The sequence below is a fragment of the Bombyx mandarina genome, chromosome 25 (assembly GCF_030267445.1).
Source record: "Bombyx mandarina strain Sakado chromosome 25, ASM3026744v2".
Taxonomy (NCBI): Eukaryota; Metazoa; Arthropoda; class Insecta; order Lepidoptera; family Bombycidae; genus Bombyx; species Bombyx mandarina.
In genome coordinates, this window is record NC_143231.1 from 6,751,294 (window position 1) to 6,769,066 (window position 17,773).

Sequence of the window (17,773 nt, forward strand, 5' to 3'; positions counted from 1 at the left end):
TTTATTTCGGAGCTGTCGAGACTTACGACAGACTACTAAAGCGGGTTGCGTCAACATCTTCATTACTGGCGGTAGGACCTTTATTACTGGCGGTAGGAGCTCTTGTGAGTCCGCATGGGTAGGTACCACCGCCCTGCCTATTTCTGCCGTGAAGTAGTAATGCGTTTCGGTTTGAAAGCTGGGGCAACCGTTGTAACTATACTGAGACCTGAGAACTTGTATCTCAAGGTGGGTGGCGCATTTACGTCGTAGATGTCTATGGGTCCCAGTAACTACCTAAGACCAGGTGGGCTGTGAGATGGTCTACCCATCAAAGCAAAAAAAATATATTATAATCATAAGGTTGGTTTCTCATACTTTATTGTTTCTCTTGTGGCCTTGAGCTCTACTGTAAGTAAACTCTTTAAAAAAAACTTACCATTTCCGTTTTTTTTTTGTAATCCCATAAACGGGCCTTTGTCTTTCTTTTATTGCTTAGATGGCTAAGTAATAAAAAAAAAACAAAATAAAAAACTCACTTCTTTGGTTCGTTGTACAAATACGGTCCCCTCTTCGGTTGTACGTGGGGTTCGACAATGATCGCTTTGCGGGGTTCGTCTTCGTCCATAGCGCTGTCCCCGACCTGCTGCTTCCGTACGACGTTTTCGAAAGTCAACCTAAACGGGTAATTTATACGAATCATTTTAATATGTACAACTTCGCCTTAGGGTCGTCGCTGCACCGGCCCTAACCCTAAAACGCCGCCACTGGCATATTTCCTGTAATTTTCATACATTTTATATGGACTCGCCACACACAGTTGACGCTGGTGACCGCCACAAGCTACATATAAAATGTGTGAAAATTACAAGAAATATTCCGGTGGCGGCGTTTTGTGATTGCGGCTGGTGGCCCGTGTGCGGCGACCCTTAATCGATCATCGTTGATTTCCATGTCCAAACACATATTAAAAGTTAAGACATTTTATTACATAGCCCCCTCTGTAGACTCTGCATGGTAACATATGGAAAAACAGTGCCATCATAATTTCAGACTACCGGATAAAATACATTGATGCTCTAACAACGTTGGCAACACCAACAGGCCTTATCATCGAGATCCTACAGTGACAGATTTTAGAGTTACCCGCACGCAAGATAAACGAAAATTAGTCAAAATGCTGAAAACAATCCATAAAGAATTTCAATAATAATTATATTGAACCTACTTAACCGGTTTAATCATTTAGCGCGTTATTATTATCACTAGTGGTACCCGCGGTCGTCGAAATTCGACTATAATTAATTAAAATTATAAGTTTGTACACTATTATGATTCTATTGTCAAAGACTATTTACTTCTGTAATCACAGATTTCGTCAAGACTACACTTTAGACAAATATTAATAAAGACAACCAATATTTAATCTATTTTCAATTTAACCATAGACTATGAGCAATAAGATTTTTTTTACAGTAAACAAATAATATGCATGCGTGTGTGTGTAATGTTTTTCTTATTGATTTAATGTATTTTTATGCATAATTTAAAAAAGTATTAACATTCTACTGCACTACTTCCCTATATTCTCATATAAGTGTGGGAAATTTCATACTCCGTATGCGCCCGTGCAATTTTCGTAAGAAGGGTTACAAAGCTTTTGCTTCACGTACTAATCTATAGATTATGTAGATATATCGTGTCTACATATTTATGTCTACAACTCTGAAAACTTAATATGCTTTTGTTAATTATTCTTTATTAAATAATTTTAAAGTTATATTTCCATAGACAACCTGAGACATTAAATCTGAATTGTGTAATATGCTTCGTTGCTTCGTGGCAGAATCAGTCCCACACTCATATAAATATTAGCCTATCCATTAGGTACATGTGTTTTCTACATGGATACCAAGTTTCAAGTCAATCGGATGCACGGTTCAGTAGTTATAACGGAACAACCATAAAAACCCCGCCCCTGCCTATTTCTGCTTACTGGTGGTAGGACCTCTTGTGAGTTCGCACGGGTAGGTACCCCTGCCTATTTCTGCCGTGAAGCAGTAATGCGTTTCGCTTTGAAGGGCGGGGCAACCGTTGTAACTATACTTGAGACCTTAGAACTTATATCTCAAGGTGGGTGGCGCATTTACGTTGTGGATGTCTATGGGCTCCAGTAACCACTTAACATCAGGTGGGCTGTGAGCTCGTCCACCAATCTAAGCAATAAAAAAAAACTTTATATATTAGTATAGATATAGATTACTTATTTGTATAGCGATATCGGAAGCATCGTGATTCCAAAAGATCACAACGAGGTATGAAAACGAATCTCTAATGCCCATGTTTATTCTCAGTATTACAATGACGTCACGCCCGAAAAAGCACGTGACGTTGACACATAACGTTCTATTGTTTGCGGTTCAACGAATGCGCGGGACTTGAACAACGACTCGACTTTGGCCATTGCATAGACGAGTGGACGAGCTCCCGACCCGTCTAGTGTTAAATAATCAAGGTCGTCAAGTCGCTAATCGCGCCACTCAAGGGCAAGGAGTGGTATCAAACTCCGGCCGCTATTCACAAAGGGACGCCAAATGATACAGAAAACAACTTGTAACTATACTTGAGACCTTAGAACTTATATCTCAAGGTGGGTGGCGCATTTACGGTGTAGATGTCTATGGGCTCCAGTAACCACTTAACACCAGGTGGGCTGTGAGTTCGTCGACCCATCTAAGCAACAAAATAAACAAAATGGTGTATAATGTTTATTTTTATTCCCTTAGTCGCGTTGCATTTTATTTGCGCACACAAACATTAACATAACAGATTAAAAATAATTTCTACCTAGACACCGTTATTACAATGAGCGGTTTCCTTATTGATAACGAATTTTTCGCGTGTAATTATGAAAAGAACTCATAGAAAAAGTGACTTACAAGGGACACGATTAAGGTTCATTATTCATTTGTGGTTATGTGGACCCACCCGTCTTAAGTCAGAAAATCTGTTTCCTTTTTGTTTTTAAACAAAAAATATATATTGTGGACCGTATTGTAGATATTAACCATTCTCGAAACTACTTGAAGACATACAAACAAAAAAGGCCTCTAAAAGGAGTCCAGGCACGTACTCGCGGACAGAAGAATTATTATACATATATATATATACACATATATTAAGACTAGCTGTACCCGTCCGCTTCGCTGGGCATTTAAAATTAACATTATTATTTCTCACACCCACAAACATTCTCATCATTAACGCCCCCGCAACTGGCCTATCCTTTAAGTATATGTATTTTCTACATGGATACCAAGTTTCAAGTCAATCGGATGCATGGTTGAGTAGTTATAACGGAACATCCGTAAAAACCACTATAGATTTATATATTAGTATAGATATAGATACACATATATAAATTCTGAACTTACTTGAACGGCCTGACGAGTTTCCTCGGGTCGTTGGTCTGCACCTTGATTTCGTACCCCGGGAAGCTGTTCCGCAGATGATCCATGTTCAGGAATGTATCGTTGAAGTCCAGAGTGGCTATCTCGTTCGGCATCCTGTGGGAGTACACGGCGCTCACAAATTTCATACCGATAGATGGGACCAGACCTCTTGTGAGTCCACACGGGTAGATACCACCACCCCGCCATGGGTTTCGGTTTGAAGGGTGGGGCAGCCGTTGTAACTATACCAAGACATTATCAGGTGGGCCGTATGCTCGTCTGCCTACATGGGCAATAAATAAAAAAGATACCAGCATTCTCTTAGTATTATACCAGCGTACTGCAATTTAAAATCAGCATATATGTATACTGGTAAGGCGTATTTGAAAGCCTGCACGGTTAGGTACCAAAATTCAGGTCTTTTCTGCCACAAAGCAGTCATGCGATTGAGTCTTCGACCTCATGTCTCAAGGCGGATGGGGGCATCTTGTGATGCCTATAGGTTGTGAGCACTCATTGAATGCTAATAGATCGTAAGATTTTCTTCTCATCTACATTAATATAATATTAAATTACATACATATTAAACGACGCATATGTACATATATTACCTACACTCAATACACGATAAAAGTAATTGTATCTAATTGACGTACACACGCTTCATCAGATCGCGTGGTTTTCTGGGAATTCAACAAGATAAATTCTGACGCATCATGACGAATTCTATTTTAAGATTGTTACTTTTAGTTTTTAACATACAGTGTGAATGTCAATTTCTTGGACACTGTTAAATCCATTTCACAGTGTCAAAGAAATGTAGGTATCAATGTCTCAATATGAAGACATTTTAAGATAAGTTTATAGATAGTAGATAGGAAAGAGTGGAAAGTTTTCGTTGTAAGGGGAATATATGCAGTAAGAGGATGCTCGTGTGGCCAAAAAGACCTTGGGTATAAAAGTAGACGGTAATATGCTGACGTCATCTAGCCAGTAACGAGTCGGAACTATCTTACAGAGCGTTTAACGAAACAACACTCTCCTCAACGCATAAAGCAATTATTAGCACTCCTTTGGTACAAATAAAACTATTTATAAACCTAACAATTAAAAACTCAATGAAACTGAAAAGCGACACTGAAAAGAGACAAACATACATCTATACGATTTAGCATGCGAGAGAATGAGATAGAAACACTTCGGAAGGTTTCGCTTCTATGGCGCGTGAATTTTACTCGTATTTTTTTTTTCAATCCATCTTCAGTTTGATTCGCAGACTAACGCTTCCCATGACCATGATACTACCAAGATACTAGAGATACGATTCCGATCCGGTAGTAGATTCATTCGCGAAGCAACCGCTCTTGAGTTGTTAGGTCTCCTTCGGAGGCGCTCGGGCAGTTGTTAACAAATCCCACCCCTCCTGGCTGAGCCTTTGCTCGCCCACCTCACCTGATGAAACTGGAAAGGCCTCCGGGCCACCAGTAATCTTTCAATCATATATAAAAAAATATACGAACCTCGTGTAATGAGCTTGACCGGGATCTCCGTAGCCCAAGACTATATCGTGAAGCCAGTCCGGTACAACGCATTCGGTGTTCATCAATTCTCGTATCGTTTCCAATACGGCCTTGAAGTTGTTCTCTTTCGGTTTACGACGCATAACTATGTTGAAAGTCTCGTACACGTCCTGCGATAAACGTTTTAAAATAACGTTATAACCAACGTTAGAAATGCGATAATAAATCGGTGACGCTTTCGCGCCTTAACCAATAAATCGCGCATGTGCATACACCACAGATCATAGATATCATGATTTGTTGTTGATCATGTTTCTGTGATCTGTGGCATACACGTATGTTGTCAGGGATACATAAAAAAGACGCCTTTCATTCAAAAAGAAAGTGCTGTTCCTGATAGATATAGGCAGATGTTACCTAGTAAAAGCTTTCATATTACTTTAAATCAGTTGTTTATTGGAATTTAAACGGTTACCAGTAACCAAACACATCACACTTTGAATAATGACATCCACGATGAGTGAAGTCTCAATTATAATTGAAGACTTGAGTGGATGAAGGGGTGAAGTACCATTTTTAAGAATTTTGAGTTTTTACTTTGAATGAAGGCGTTATGTGCCTATAAACCATATTAGACTTTAAAACTCTAGGTTTAAAGGCTACTTTTAGAAATTGCATGCGATGAAGGAGTTAATTACGAAGAGAAAGTACAAGTAACAAAAGTATGTTGCCCGTTTTTTCAAAATTAGCAAATTGTATCATATCCCCTTCATCCACTCATGTCTTCAATTCACGGCGGCTTTGTGGCGGAAATAGACTAGACGGTGTTACCACGCGACAATACGCCCCAACACCAGGTCAAAGCCACGTGGGCTCACCTATTCGTTCGTTGAATCTAGTATGGCCCCTCGGGGTCACTAGAATAGAAAATAATAATAAAAACCCCCCCAACATTATAGTGCATTTTTTACTGATTTGATTTTATTACGTCGCGTTATTTCATTTTGTATTCATTAGCGAACGTGTATTAAGTGCGTATTTCGTTAGAAAAATTACTACCTACGTGCGGGATTTGAACACCGGTATTATCGCATCGCTCGATACGAGTATACTAGGCGCCTTATCTTTTAGTCCACGACTTGCGATCATCAGTCTCTTCTAGAAGGTCCCTACAATTGGGCCCTAGTAGATGCGAACAGGGGTTTGATACAAAACCTAAAATTAGTTACCTCATTCCCTTTACTAGCTCTGTCCAAGTCAAGCCTGTACTGGTTAGGATCGAGTAAGAGCCTGAAGGTCCTGGAATCTCCCTCTAACTCTGGCCGCGGTTCCGGCCCGTCCTCAATGACTCTGCCGGATGCGTCCAGCATACCTTCAACTTCGCAACCCCTCACGTACACTATTCCCGCCTGATCCACCATACTCTTTCTGTAGTCATACTTTGTACCTATAAGAATTTTCAAATCTGAAGCTAAATGTGTATATTTAATTTAATTTATTGAGCATCGTGTCCGCTGAAACTCGACGAACCGTTGAGAGAACTATCTTTAAGATATCAACGACTGCTGTAATTTCGAATCAATCGGACGAATAATACGCAAACAGAAGAAAACGTGTTTTATTCTTTCTTCTTCTTCCTTTGCTTATCCTACTTTAAGTGTGGTCGGGTTTCCTGATTCGTCTACGCTGGGAATTTCTATCCTGTGTTGTCATGCTGTCAAGTCGGACCTCATTCAGAGGTCGGGATATATTGTTCCGCAATGTCCCCTTGCTCTCTTCTGCTGCCTTTTTCAGGCAGGTCCATTGCTTGGTGAACGGCATGGTCATTATGTGTACGTATCACTTATCCTTAACTACTAAGACGAATCTCTGAGAGTTTTTGAGCAATTGGAGCAACAATTTCCTCGTATGTGCTTCATGTTTTATTTCACATGTATTACTCAGTGAGATAATTTTAATTTTATTTCTTACAACGAATCGGATCGATTCTACGAATGTCGATGGTCGGGACGTAAAAATAGAAGCGCACTTGAATTTCAAAAACAGATGCCCCGAATTTATTATGGGAAAGACCTTGATTCCGTTCTAAGTCGGTGAGCCCCGACACCACATCATAGAAGTAGGGGAAACCCAAACGTCGGGGCGCCGTGATAGTCGTCTAAATATTTCGGAGAGCATTTCTTGGCACGAACAGACAACATAAATTCAATTATATCACAACAGCATAAAAAATAAATTTAAAAGTAACGTAAACAGTCTATCAGAACACGATATTTTCTCAAAATCATCTATACTATAATATTATAAAGCTGAAGAGTTTGTTTGTTTGAACGCGCTAATCTCAGGAGCTACTGGTCCGATTTGAAATATTATTTCAGTGTTAGATAGCTCATTTATTGAGGAAGGCTATAGTATAACGTCACGGTAAGACAAGTGGAGCACCAATAAAGAATGTTTCAAAATAGGGGTTTAAATAGCTCCTTAACATTCTATAATTCAAAAATATTTTCACTTTCTACGTAAATGAATCGCGGGTAAAATTTAGCGTTATGCCAAAGTAACTATTCCACGAGGACGGAGTCGCGGGCAAAAGCTAGTATACGATAAAATCTTGACGAAAATGAACGAAATAAATTGCAGACGAATTTGTTGTAGTCGCAAACTTAATGATTCTTAAAGTTACCTTACCTATGCCTTGTGTAGGTCTGACGGTTACCAGGAAGCAAACGTCATGCTTCCTGAGGTTTTCCCATTCGTGTTTTATCTCGTTTCTGAGGCTCAACGTGACGGTGACATCGGCTCGGACCCTCGACGGGGCCTTCTCGCCGATGTTCGGTTTGGCCACTTCGACAACTGCGAAACTCTTTATAGGATGCGCCATCCGCGCCCAGCCCCCGAAATAAACGCTTCCGTCTTCTGAATTCCTGGTAGAATAAGGGAAACATTTTGAGCTTTTACGCTTATATAAATCAGGAGACTCCTCTCAACATCCTAGCCACATTCTACCCGTGATCGGGGCCCCTTCAACGGCGCTAAAATTTCGATTAGGTATTCATTAAAATTAAGAACCCGCTTAATAATAAATAGTACATACAAAGCATGAGGGATTTCGGTTTTATGAAAACAATCGATCTATTTTGTTTCGTTATTGTTGTTCGTTTTAGTCAAACTGCCATACTGTGTTTCGCACCTTTATGATAAGATCCTGGTAATAGTATTGTTTTTTCGTAAGTGACCACGATCCTAACACCTGCTCACGACATTATCGATGAAATTTTACCTTTCATCAAAATATACTAGGTATAGTAAAGTAGGATATCTGTGTTTTTTTTTATTCCTAGATAGGTGGACCTGCTCACGACCCACCTGATGTTAAGTGGTTACCGGAGCCCATAGACATAATATATATAACGTAAATGCCGCCACCCACCTTGAGATATGAGTTCTAAGGTCTCAGTATAGTTACGACGGCTGCCCCACTCTTCAAACTGAAACGCATTACTGCTTTACGGCAGAAATAGACAGGGTGGTGGTAACTACCCGTGCGGACTCACAAGACGTCCTACCACCAGTAATTACGCAAATTATAGTTTTGCGGGATTTATTTGGAATGAAATCTAAGCTTTACATTCTAATAGAGTCTATATCTAAGCATTGTTTCGTATTATGGTGATGTACTTGATTGCAATAATACACAATTATTCTACAACACACGATGTTTAAAACGCAATTACGTATTCCCGTAAAATCTTTAATAATACGATCCATTACCCGACACTGATTACGGTCAGAGTTATAAACGCCTCGGCGTGGTCACGCCCAGATATGAGTAAGCGCTTGGGTACTGTTTATTCGCGGGTTTAATGCAGATTTCGTTCACTTGTATATGAGTCTATTTATTTTCGCACGGCACGTGCATGTTACAATGTTTCTATTGTGTGTGCGCCAAAATAACTGTGATACTATTTCTGTTTTTTTTATAGCAGTCCATGGGAATATAGCATGAAAGCCGCTACTGACTTTGAAACTAGGAGTGGGTAATATCGGTTTTGCCGCGTATCGAATCGTATCTATATATCGAGGATCAATATCGGATATTGAATCTATATATTTTCTGAATCTATATATTGATGGATGCTAGTAGATTTTCTCGATTCATGATATTTGAGATTTGAAACGATACGCTGATATAATATCATAGTAGATATAGATTTAAGTCAACGTTATACGGTTGGTTTTCTGATATCAATTTATAATATGATCTTAAAGTAATAAAAAGAACATGAAAATAAAAATATCAAAAAAACTTTCCTTCATGCTTTTACCAGGCTTAGGACTGGCTACATTATTTTCAGTTTTTAGTATTTTGTATCTTAATTTAAAATTACAAAATATACCAAAAGAGTGTAGATTTCAAAAATTTAATACAAACACAAGAAATAAACTCAATTATTTGGATTCAACTAAAAATAGAAAAATGTGTACTTTAAAAATCAAACACAAAAAACTTTTAAGTATTTATAAACACTTGTCCAAAAATTCTAGTTCAAGGTCAAAGCGCGTGAAATTAAATTCAACGATGCAAATAGGCTATACTGCATTCAAGTTAGGGTCGAAAGTTGAAACTTCTTTTCTTAATTGTATCCTGCTGATACGCTAAGAATAATCTACAGACATGGACTTAAATATAAGGTTTACAATTGTGTGGATAATACCTGTTTCTGTTTCATTCATCACATGATATCCCTATCGTGCGCTCACTCACTCTGGCCGATTCGATACGAACCAAACGAATATTGCTGATATTAACGAATCGGTACGATATGCCGATGCGCATCACATCGAGCAATATCGTGTATCGGCTGATATCGAAATATAGATTTCGATTCACGAATCGGTACGATATGGCGATGCGCATCACATCGAGCAATATCGTGTATCGGCTGATATCGAAATATAGATTTCGATTCACGAATCGGTACGATATGGCGATGCGCATCACATCGAGCAATATCGTGTATCGGCTGATATCGAAATATAGATTTCGATTCACGAATCGGTACGATATGGCGATGCGCATCACATCGAGCAATATCGTGTATCGGCTGATATCGATATATAGATTTCGTGCGGGGCGATATCGGATTCAACGATATTGCTGCGATATATAGATATTGAATTTATATACGATTTATATCACCCACTCCTATTTGAAACATAGCTTCAAGAATCAGTTGTATAGTATCGGCTGCCTCATCTTACAAGCCGGAATGCTTGACGGCAGAAATTGACCGGTGGGTGTTGGCAACTCCAACATTTTAGTATGGAAAATAAAATTATATGACTGGCAACATTGTTGATGTCAGTCTCTTCCTTTTTTTATTTTTCACCGCAAGCGGACGTGTTTATCATATTAATAAAATATCAAGTGTATAAACAAAGCACAAGTTTTCTTTATCATCAGCAACTGGTTCATACAGCCCGCAACAAAACAGTGGATGGTGTTAACTTATCTTTGTTTACGATACACTCTAGCATTGCGTAATTACGCAAATTAGAACATTTTGCGGGTTAGATTTTTATTGACACGCTGTTATTCCTTCATCGTGGCAGTCATTCGTGAGCATGCGTTAACTCTTTGACTGCTATGTTTTTTTTTTTTTTTTTTATTGCTTAGATGGGTAGACGAGCTCACAGCCCACCTGGTGTTAAGTGGTTACTGGAGCCCATAGACATCCACAACGTAAATGCGCCACCCACCTTGAGATATAAGTTCTAAGGTCTCAGTATAGTTACAACGGCTGCCCCACCCTTCAAACCGAAACGCATTACTGCTTCACGGCAGAAATAGGCAGGGCGGTGGTACCTATCCGCGCGGACTCACAAGAGGTCCTACCACCAGTAATTACGCAAATTATAATTTTGCGGGTTTCATTTTTATTACACGATGGTATTCCTTCACCGTGGAAGTCAATCGTGAACATTTGTTGAGTACGTATTTCATTAGAAAAATTGGTACCTGCCTGGGTTTCGAACACCGGTGCATCGCTCAACACGAATGCACCGGACGTCTTATCCGTTAGGCCACGACGACTTGCATGTAGATCACCCGTGCCCTACGCGGCGCACTGAAGTAATTATGTCGATTACTGAAATATCTAGTGGATTCTGGGAGAGACAAATCCGAAGATAGCGCGAATGAACCTATTTCTAAACGATCTAAAAGACTAAAACGTCCGTTGACAAACAAAATAAGGCAAAGTTAGGCAGTGCAGGCGCTCTACAAACATAAATTGATATAATTAATTCAGTGCATCATGTGAGGCATCGATGACCTACACGGCAGTAAAAAGGGTTACTTCTATTCTTCTATATCGTTCCCTCACTACTGAGGATCGCGACCACATGCGATGTACTTCCAATGCACCCGATCATGGGTGGCATGGACTGCATGGTACAGACTACCACCGAGTGCTTCTCTTGCTAGATCTGACCATCTGGCTGGTGTTCTGCCCACGGCGCGCTTGCCTTCTATTCGACCCGTAATTATGAGCTTCTCTAATTCATGTCTGGGAGACCGCATAATGTGTCCGAAGAAGCTCATAACACGTTCCCGGCAAAAAGGGTTAAGGATGTATTTAATTTGAAAAAAAAATATCGGTATCTGCCTGTGGGATTCGAGCACCGGCATAGTCACATCGATCGACACGAGTACACCGGACGTCTTATTCGTTAGGCCACGAAGATTTCGAACATTTAGTTTCAGTAATTTTAAAGAATATTTCTTGACATTATAGTTCGAACATCTACATCATCAATCAAATGTATTACAAGCTCTCTAATGCGACCATTTCTACAACTTTATTACTAGCCACTTTCTTTACTGGTGGTAGGACATCTTGTGAGTCCGCACGGGTAGGTACTAACACCCCGCCTATTTCTGCCGTGAAGCAGTAATGCGTTTCGGTTTGAAGGGTGGGGCAGCCGTTGTAACTTTTCTGAGACCATAGAACTTACATCTCAAAGTGGGAGGCGCATTTACGTTAAAGATATCTATGAGCTCCAGTAACCATTTAATACCAGGTGGTCTGTGAGCTCGTTCACCCATCTAAGCAATAAAATAAAAAGGCCAACAGAATCATAAGGTTGGATTCTCCTAGTTTATTGTTTCTCTTGTGCCTTCGAGCTCGACTGTAAGCTCTTTAAAAAAAACTTATCATTTCCGTCCTATAAACAGACCTTTGTTTTTCACGTTAACATATTCTCAGAATGGAAGTCGTTAGTTAGCAAGAAATGGGTGACAATGAGTGTGAGTGTGAAAAATTTTTTACCAGCTCTTTGTGTGTCTAGATATAGACACACAAAGAGCTGGTAAAAAATACATAGGTAAGTAAAGTCATACGTACCACGGCGCCAATCTGTATACGGCGTCTTCAATGTCTTGTCTTATCTCGTCTGCAAACAAACAAACAAAAATATCACAGTGGCCTGGATCGTTAAAATAATAAAGATGTAGTAGGGTAGTGAACTTGATCGAGACGACGAAGTTCTTATTTTGAGAATATACACGTGTATATGTAAAAAAATACACGTGTATTTATAAACATAACAATAAATGTGTTATTATGAACATTTAGAGCACAAAGATAATTTTTTTTTTGAGTCATATGTTTTTATAAACGACTTTAAGATATATTAAGCACATCGCAATAAGTGTTTCCTCAGAAGGAAGAGTACTAGAGCATTAGGATTTGAATCCTAGAAAATGAACAACAGATTCGCATAATTCGAATTGAGTGCAAAATTCAATAAAATATTAAGGAGGTTTTTTTTTTCGAGTATTATAATAATATGTACAGTGGGTTGCAAAAGTGGATGTATATAACATTAAAACAATCGTATGAATTTCTTAATTAGTTACTAGAAATGATTTCATTAAAATGTATATTTTTGTAGAAATGCAGCAAATAATGTTCTATTACTGAATGTGTCGAATTCGTAAGCATGTTTGTAAAATGATTACCTGTAACACTTTTTTAAAGCAAATTTAATGTAATTGTAATATTATTTCTTATCGTAAAATTATTTTAAAATGAATTTGAAAAAGTATTCGATTTTGTTTAGATAAAAATCATCAATTAATAATGAACATGTTATTATAATGGGATTAGATATAATACTTACATGTGCTCTCCAAGCGGAACAAATTGAAGTTTCGTAACAGATAGTCGTGTAATGTTAAAAATTGTAGATTCAGCTTAGGCAGGGCTAGGCAATTCTCTCCGCTGTATATCTCTGTGGGCACTACATTCTCGTCCCAGATAATCTCTTCTGTAGGATACAGGGGCATCAAGTTCAATTCTTCCAATTGTGAAATTCGCCTCTCGTGACGCGAGATCTGATTGTGAAATTGTATGACGTAAGAATTTTTTGAAATTTAGAGCTGGTTGAATGTGGTAAAGGCGGATATGGAGGAGCATAACCTCACCCGGAAGGATGCCGAAGTCCGGACAAAGTAGAGGAGTTTAAATAGGAAAGCGGACCTTGGAACTAGACCGGGAAAAGGCCAGGCTTTACTGGTGGTAGAACCTCTAGTGAGTCCGCACGGATGGGTACCACCGTCCTTCCTATTTCTGCCGTAAAGCAGTAATGAGTTTCGGTTTGAAGGGTGGGGCAGCCGTTGTAACTATACTTGAGACCTTCGAACTTCTATAACAAGGTGGGTGGCGCATTTACATTGTAGATGTCTATGGGCTCCAGTAACCACTTAACACCAGGTGGGCTGTAAGCTCGTCCACTCATCTAAGCAATTAATTTTTTTTTATTAAACTGGGAAGAAATCACGCGCGCTCAATCCGGTCCCAAATTAGAATTCCCTGTGTTAATGATGTGTGACTAACAGTCAACTCTGTCTCTGAGCTTATGGGAGCTTCCCGGTGAGCTCGAAGAGTTCGCAAGAGTTCGACAAGCGAACTAAGCCATAGACGCAGCTCACTGAGTCTCGCCAGATCTACTCAATGGGCCGCAATTCCGACCCAGTGGTAGATTCAGCGAAGCACTGCTCTCGCTAGGGCTGATGTTAGCAAGTCAAGTTAAGCCCGGTGAGCTCATCTACCAGTACACGTGTAGTTAGAATAGTCCCTTATGCTACCAACGGTAGGGCAGGAATAAAAAGGTGGGGAAAATGCTGTGCGATGGCAAAGTGGGCTCGAGTTTGATAAACATGTTTGTGGTCAAATATTTGGATTATCAACATACCAAAAAAATAATACCCTCCAGGAAAAATTATACTAACGACAATAGGGCGTTATCTATAGGGTTTTATTAATAAAGGTATTATTAAAGGCCGCTTATCAATAGTTAATGAAGTTATTCTCCATAAAAAAAACGGTTGAATTGTTAGTGTTGCAATTATTCTCGGTTTTTCCTACTGTCGTGCTCCATAGGTTAAGGTCATTGTTCATTGGACTTTCGGCTTAATGAACTCATTGTTCTCATGGAAACTTATGGATTTTTTAAAATCGTTTAAGATTAACTTATTATAATAACAAAAATATTAACCTTTATGTATCCATTGAGCCCTTCTGACACTAAGATAACAATAGTATTCATCAATAGTTGCGTGGGTCTCCTACAAGACGGACCGACGACCTACTGTGGTTCGCGGAGATCCGCTGGTCGCAAGCAGGGCAGGACCGATCTTTGTGGTGAGGCTTGGGGTGGCCAGGGGGCGGCTATGTCCAGCAGTGGACGCCTGTGGGCTGATAGTAGTAGTAGTAGTACTCACCAATAGCTCTCTGAGGAAGTCTTTGTCGAGTCGATGCCAAGGCGTCTCGTCTTCTTTTCCTTCAGGAGGAACCAGGTTCAGGTACGTGGCGATTGCTCTTAAAGCTTTGTCACTACGAGTTTAGAGAATAAAAATAATGTTTTTTTGGACTAATTATTACTAGAGCTCTTCATCACTCCGGAATTAATCTCTTCGAATGATTACGTCGAGACGATAATAAGCAATGCGTCCCACAATTTTTGAAGTGAAACTTCTTAAGACGCGTTGAGAGTAAAATTTAACTCGCGACAGATTATTTGTTAGGAAGAGCAAGAGTGAGAAAATAGACAGAGCATCACGCGAACCACTCGACCGTGGAGAGAGGAAGAGGACAAAGCGTGCTAGGTCGTTTCTCTTATACACAACATTTCCTGTTACAAGAGAAATTTTATTTAAGGATGAAAAATGAAGAAAACCACAATATTACACACCTCAAAAGAAGTTTAACTTCTTTCGTGTGCAACAAGTTGCACGCGCACCATTTTTGTTTATTTTAAATACCTACCCGCTAAAAGTCAACCACGGTACCTATTCCGCGTAAAGTTTAATAAATAAAATATGTAGTCTTTTTATGCGGATAATACCAAAGACATTCATGATAAAAGAAAAGATAAAGGAAAGGCGATGATCGAAAATTACACAATAAAAAAATCAATTACGGGTCAATGCATCAATATCTTTTCACTTTTGATGACGTCACACCCGTCGATTAATATATTAATTGACAGATATTGACAGACAGATTTGTGGTCGTCGTGGCCTAACGGATAAGACGTCCGGTGCATTCGTGTTGAAGCGATGCACCGGTGTTCGAATCCTGCAGGCGGGTACCAATTTTTCTAATGAAATACGTACTCAACAAATGTTCACGATTGACTTCCACGGTGAAGGAATAACATCGTGTAATAAAAATGAAACCCGCAAAATTATAATTTGCGTAATTACTGGTGGTAGGACCTCTTGTGAGTCCGCACGGGTAGGTACCACCGCCCCGCCTATTTCTGCCGTGAAGCAGTAATGCGTTTCGGTTTGAAGGGTGGGGCAGCCGTTGTGACTATACTGAGACCTTAGAACTATATCTCAAGGTGTGTGGCGCATTTACGTTGGAAATGTCTATGGGCTCCAGTAACCACTTAACATCAGGTGGGCTGTGAGCTCGTCCACAAAGCTAAGCAATAAAATAAAAAAAAATTATAATAATACGAACTCGTATGTCCACAACTGTGGGCGGGAGATTCCTTAAATTTTAAAATTATTATGTCAACGTGGATACAATATATTCCGACAATGCATCAGCTGCATCTTTGACTTTGTCCATTAGATTGTATGATGCTATTTTTAGTAATTAATCTTGTGTCAAATGCTCACTCATTAATTCGTTAAGGGATTACCTCAAATTCTTGAAGTGCTTCTGCAACGTTTCTCTGGTGTCGACACTCGCGACATTCGCGAGGGAAAATAAACGAAGATCAGGAAACTTGGAAAATGCGGCTTTCTATGTACAAATTGTTTACAATATTATTATCATTATTGACTTAGTTGAGCTCACGTCAATATTTTATTAAAAAGCGTATCGCGGAGGTCAGAGATTACAACTACATATATCGACTAGTGAAAGACTACTTGGTTTAAACGACATTTCGCTTAATATTTAGCGACCTTTATCTTTGTAATTAAAGGTCCGTTTTATTTGGTATTAGCATCAATAACTCGATGTTTTTAATTAAACTTTATAACGAACTAAAGCTATCAGTCACTATAGTTTAATGATGTGTGAACAACCAACAATAAATGTATATTCACTAAAAGATAAGTAATTGAGGTAAACACAATTAAAACACTTTTCTTTATCTATTTTGAAGTAGTCGTGGGCTAAAAGATGAGAAGTCCGGTGCATTCGTATCTAGCGATGCACCGGTGTTCGAATCCCGCTGGTAGGATCCCGCAGGATATGGAGATTTTAAATCCAAGTTTTAGCTGATTTGTTTTACGGCTGCTCCATCCATAAAGCAGCGATGTACTTAAATAGAAAACCAAATTAAGTTTTAATTTCATTTTTTCTTATCCTGTTGATACCGTTCAGGATATTAGAGCGAAATTAAAGAATTATTGTAATGCAAAAATTAATTGAAATATTAAAATGTCAGTAATGATGTTCGAATTTCGATCATTAGGGGGATACTACCTTTTAAAAACTTAGAAGCTGCTGAAATACTTGAAACTATAGTCAAAATTAAACGATTACCTGTAGTGAGGTGATTTTTGAGTAGTGCTGTAATGTCATGTCACGGTCGGTCATAGGATCTCCGGTCTGATCGCTAATCTCAAATCTTGCGTAAAACTTCAGCATTTGTAGCAGCTGTGGAAAGAAAATTAATTAAAATTCACCACATCTAAAAATATTCCTTTAATTGGAATGTGTATTTTTTTAAAATAGGATTTTTTAAATTTTATACGAAAAATCTATGATATCGGTTTCTGGAGAATTTTTCAAAGGCATTGAAGCTTGTTACTGTTGGTAAGGTTTATTGTAAGCTCGCAGGGATAGGTACCATCATCCTGCCTATATCTACCGCGAAGCAGTGATGAATTCCAGGCACAGTAAAATCACACACAGCACACAAATCAGAATTCGACGAAGTCTCGAGGTGGATGGCTGCATTCACGTTATGACAATATCTACGATTTACGGTGACCATATAACGTCTTTAAAGGAATTGCTAAACGCGATGAGTCAGATAATTCTCAGATCATAATATATTTGATCAGTGTGCTTACTGCGAGTTATTTAACGTTATCGATAGCGTGAAAGTTAACTCAAACTTGTATGCAGTTGAAACAACGCCCCTAGGAGCAAACGTAGGCAAACGTTCTAACCCCATACTTACTAAGCACACTGGTTTTTTTTTTTTGAATATATGAAAAGTACTTATACACGTTCTGTTCTGAAATTAGTTCGTAATAAACATCATTAAGTTGAAAAGTATTTTCCATTT

The 17,773-nt window shown here is 38.9% G+C and overlaps 1 protein-coding gene across 1 annotated transcript in view; it reads right to left on the reverse strand.

The window, feature by feature from the left end:
* LOC114247839 (RNA helicase aquarius) overlaps positions 1–17,773 on the reverse strand; it is a 75,371-nt gene that overhangs the window by 24,147 nt on the left and 33,451 nt on the right. The window contains exons 7-16 of the mRNA XM_028180899.2: positions 17,023–17,136; positions 16,169–16,272; positions 14,739–14,850; positions 13,136–13,349; positions 12,358–12,406; positions 7,640–7,875; positions 6,181–6,398; positions 4,952–5,121; positions 3,414–3,545; positions 519–656 (exon numbers count right to left, since the gene is read on the reverse strand). Coding sequence (XP_028036700.2) covers positions 519–656; positions 3,414–3,545; positions 4,952–5,121; positions 6,181–6,398; positions 7,640–7,875; positions 12,358–12,406; positions 13,136–13,349; positions 14,739–14,850; positions 16,169–16,272; positions 17,023–17,136 — 1,487 coding nt within the window. The remainder of the gene's footprint in view (positions 1–518; positions 657–3,413; positions 3,546–4,951; positions 5,122–6,180; positions 6,399–7,639; positions 7,876–12,357; positions 12,407–13,135; positions 13,350–14,738; positions 14,851–16,168; positions 16,273–17,022; positions 17,137–17,773) is intronic.